The sequence below is a fragment of the Vulpes vulpes genome, chromosome X (assembly GCF_048418805.1).
Source record: "Vulpes vulpes isolate BD-2025 chromosome X, VulVul3, whole genome shotgun sequence".
Taxonomy (NCBI): Eukaryota; Metazoa; Chordata; class Mammalia; order Carnivora; family Canidae; genus Vulpes; species Vulpes vulpes.
Window position 1 is genome coordinate 53964416 of NC_132796.1, and position 4746 is coordinate 53969161.

Genomic DNA, 4746 nt, shown 5'->3' on the forward strand with positions numbered 1-4746 from the left:
CTCTGCCCTCATTCTAGTTTTCAGGACCCTAGGCTCCAATGCATTTATTAACTAGCCCTAGATCAGGTTCCCTCTTCTATGCAAATACTCTTTTTCCTTACCCTCTTTTCACCCTTATATATTCTACTCACTCAGCTCATGCCAAAGACTACAGTTTCTGTCACCTATCTGAGCTGGACAAAGTTTTATGGTGATGACTCTGGGAGCTTTAGAGCCTCTCCAATCAAGGACCAACCCCATGAATAAGACAGGCCTTGGGGGATGCCTGGGAGGCTCAGCAATTGAGTGTTTGCCTTCAGCTCAGGGCGTGATCCCTGGCCCAGAGATTGAGTTCTGCATTTGGCTCCCTGCAAGGAGCCTGCTTCTCCCTCTGTCTCTGCCTCTCTTTCTGAGTCTCTCATGAACAAATAAATAAAATCTTAAAAAAAAAGACAGGCCTTGGGGTTCTGAGTTTCCAGCTTATGCTCTTTCTGCCTTTTTTACTTATCACACTCACTTTTCACATATATGTGCTTTCTACGTCAGCCAAACTTTGCATCTTCCTATTTCTATGCTTTTACATGAAAAGTACACATTTTAATATAAAGTCCAATCCAAGTCTTACTTCTCCTTGTAGCATTATCTAATGATCACATCATGAGAAATTGTTTCCTTCAATCAACTCTTCTAGCATTTTATTTATTTATTTTTTAAGATTTGATTATCAGTGGCGAGTCTGCTTCAGGATTCTCTCTCCCTCTGCTCCTCCCCCACTCTCAAATAAACAAATAGAATTTTTTAAAATTTAAAAAATAAAAGTATTTGTAGGATGCTAATAGTGCTGTATCTTTGAAAGCAGGGGACATGGCTTATTCATATTTGAATGTATCCTTGGCTCTAGTCCCAGTAGCTGGCACAGAGTAAGAACTCTTTAATAAAGAAATGGTTCCCAAACTTGAGTTCCTGTGGCCACTGTCTGAACTCATTCTGTGTGCTCATGTCTGTACTGACAGCATTGTTGCTGAGGGGCCTGACAGGCCTAGCCTGGAGGCTCCTGGTACCGTGCCTAGATCCATTCCACAGGCCATGGGAGCAGCTCAGTACCATTGGGCTCACCTCCTGCTTCCTATGTTTTCTCTTGCCATTGGGCTGGGTCCTGTCACATTTGGAGAGCTATAAGAAGTGGGAGTGAAGGGGGCTGTCCTGTCCCTTGCCCTGTGACCTGAGCACCCTTGGCCTATCTTGATCATGTTTGCTGCATTCTTGGCTGGCCTTCCCTAGATCATGTCCTTCAATTACAATAACCTCTTCTGCAATCATAACTCTTGATTTCTCCATGGTGACATCCTGGAACTACATATATTGGTTTACAAGGCCCTGCTTGGTAGGTCCTCCGTGTAACAATAAAATCTATTTAAATCTGAAAAAATAAACAAGTAGACCCTATTCAGCATCTTTCCCTTCTTATTTCTTATCAGGAATGAAATTTGTATGAGTTTCCATAAAAATAGCATTTCTGTCAGACTGACAGCCTCACTAAAATAGTGGTGAAGCTATAATGTATTTTATTGAAAAACAAGATATATTTGTCATTTAATGGTTCCTCTTCTCATATTCACTTATTTAGGAAAATATCAAAATTTAAGAGCCAAATATTACCCTTCATAAATGCATACATAAACACACATTTACAGAAATTTAGCTGTTACCACACTAAAGAATGATATCAATATTCTGCCTTGCACCTAGCTGTCCTCTTCACTTTATTATGCATATCCCAGGGAACCTAAACTCGGAGGAATGGTAGGCAGGAGAAAAACAGCTAAGAACATTGCTGGGGATTTACCCCAAAGATACAGATGCAGTGAAATTCCAGGACACCTGTGCCCCAATGTTTATAGCAGCAATGCCCACAATAGCCAAACTGTGGAGGGAGCCTTGGTGTCCATCAAAAGATGAATGGATAAAGAAGATGTGGGATATATATATACAATGGAATATTATCCAGCCATTGGAAATGACAAATACCCACCATTTGCTTCTACGTGGATAGAACTGGAGGGTATTATGCTGAGTGAAGTAAGTCAATCGGAGAAGGACAAATATTATATGGTCTCATTCATTTGGGGAATATAAAAAATAGTGAATTTTTTTTCACAGTAAGAATGAGCTGTATTTAATTTTAAAAAGGGGGGAGAGGTGTACCCCACAAATGATACAGTAATGAGGATACACAATTAAATCCCATAAGCATGACTGAAGGCTTTCACTGTGTTTGACGTCATCACAATGGAAGGCATAAAAAGTGGAGTAAATCAATGTTGATACAGTCCAATCTAGTCCATTAGGCAAGATGGTGCAAGAAGTCATTTAAATTAAAAGTGCCCTATCCTACATGGCTAGCAGACATGGAGAACACCACAGTAATGAATCCACAGAGATCTCTCCATGTAGCTATAAAAAATGTGTTGTCGAATGGCACATTGTCAAACACTGGAAAAGGGTGCCACAATGGACCTCTCTCTTTTTTAGGTACGAATGCTAGATTCAACTATCTCAACTAAGCAGGAAGTGGGCTCTTCTGTTGGGAATGTCAACCCTAATTCACTTTGTCTTGAAATATATACAGAGTGTTTGTAGTAGCTACAGCAATGATATTTTCCTTGGGGTGCCAGGCTGTATGAAGGATTTTCTTGTTGAAGTCTAGGCTGTCAACACTTATTTCATCTTTCTTTTGCTTGCCACTTTATGCTTCTTTGCATAAAGGAGACTTTTGATAAAGGAGAGAAAATGAGTGGGAAATATCAGTGAGGTTGACAGACCATGAGAGACTCCTAACTCTGGGAAATGAACAAGGGGTGGTGGAAGAGGGGATGGGGTGACTGGGTGACGGGCAGTGAGGGGGGCACTTGATGGGATGAACACTGGGTGTTATACTATATGTTGACAAATCGAACTCCAATAAAATAATATACAAAAAATTTTGAAAAATTTAAAAAAGAAACAGAAGCAAGAAAACACAACAGGGGCTTGGGGGGGGGATGGGGAAAATAAGACTTCAGAACCATTAGACTATGATGCTGTGTTGTTTACCAGTTTTGGGAAGGAGACCCTTGGGATCATTTGAGGAAAGGAAGAGGTGGACTCAAATGAAATCTCAGAAGTAAGGTTATACCTTTGATTTTAGAAATAGATGAATAATTTGGAAAAGAGAAAAGAAGACTTAAAGAGCAACTGCAAATGGGGTATTCCTTAAAGTACTGAGAAACAGTGAAAATTTCAAGGGACCTAATTCTACCTTTTCCAAGCTAAGGGAAGGTGTAATCTGATGAAAGGCATCAGAATGTATGAAGGGATGGATCTTCTCAGAGGGTTTCTGCTTCCATAAGAAATAACCAATAAGAGTAGAAACCACAAACTTAGAATCGAGAAGTTTTAGTAGCAGAGGAAGAGAGAGAAAAATGCTCCATTTCTCAGTTCACCATTTCTGACTCTTCAGGTATAGATAACAAATGCCTTGCTCTTAGAGGTCAGACCCTGTGTGTATATCGGTAGATTCGGGGTGAGAAAGGAGCCTCCTCCTGTGTTTTCCCCCATGTCTCCCTTGCTGCTCTCCACCCACCTCCCACTGACCCAAGCATTGTTGTTGACCCTGTCAACCACTCCAAATATACTTGTGATGCACCTCCTGACATAGCTTCTAGAAATTATCAAACATACTCCCTGTCAGAGATCTTGGAGTAAATACTATCCAGGTCACTGGGAAGCTATGAAATCCCTTCTGGTGATACCTCATGGTTCCACAACATGTCACTCCTGTTGGCTACCAGCACCATAGGGATGTTGGGGCTCAGGTTGATCAAGTGACTATTCTGGAACAGGGGGTACATGAGGTCATAGTTCATGATAGAGTAGATACAGACAAAGCCATCAACCCAGGAGAGGGAACAACCGATTTGCTCAGGGAAGATGACAATATTACTGTTCTTCTTTGTATATAAATGAAGGTAAAGGAGAGAAGCAAAATGAAATATGGTTGGGCTCCGGAGAGATGCCCCTGGAGCAGCATGGTTCTGGCCTAGAGCTCTTATAGGCAAATTTGTATAGATACCTGAGTTGGAATTGTAGAGTTGAAGGTATAGGCATCCTGGGTAGGAATAGTGGGGAGGAGAATATCTAAGACAAAGTTGAGTTTAACTTTACTGCATTAAAGAAAAATACCTAACAGGTCCATATCACATGTTCTTGCCTACTCTCTGCCTCAAAATTCCTTGGCTGAGGGGTTTAGAGGTAGTTACTAGTCTGAACAAACACTAAACAGCTTCCTCTCTGGAAAGTTTTGGCTACATTTACAAATGAAATATTTTCCACCACTAATTGTTTGATCAAGTTTATATCACTTTGGAAGTTTCTGAGAAAAATCCCAAGTAGAAATGTCTAATCAAAAACTGTAGACTCAGGGCACCTTTGCTCAGTCATTTGGGCATCTGACTCTTGGTTTTGGCTAGGGTTTTGATCTCAGGGTCATGGGTTTGAGCCCTGCATCAAGCTCTGCACTCATCAAGGAGTCTGCTTGAGATTCTCTCTCTCTCTCCCTGCCACTCCCGCTAACTCACACACTCTCTCTCTAAAATAAATATTTTTAAAATACCCTGAAGACTCATCTACTCATTTTCTCTTGTTTTGCTTCTTGAGAAAACATCTGAATAGAGATTTATTCATGAGTGTGCCATTGAACACTTCTGAATTCTGGGATGCCAACCATTA

The 4746-nt window shown here is 40.8% G+C and overlaps 1 protein-coding gene across 1 annotated transcript; it reads left to right on the plus strand.

The window, feature by feature from the left end:
• Positions 1-976: 976 nt before the first annotated feature.
• Positions 977-1171, plus strand: LOC112911812 (cytochrome c oxidase subunit 8A, mitochondrial-like). The gene has a single exon (XM_025988483.1). It carries the CDS (start codon positions 977-979, stop codon positions 1169-1171), a length of 195 nt encoding a protein of 64 aa, XP_025844268.1.
• The last annotated feature ends 3575 nt before the right edge of the window (positions 1172-4746 follow it).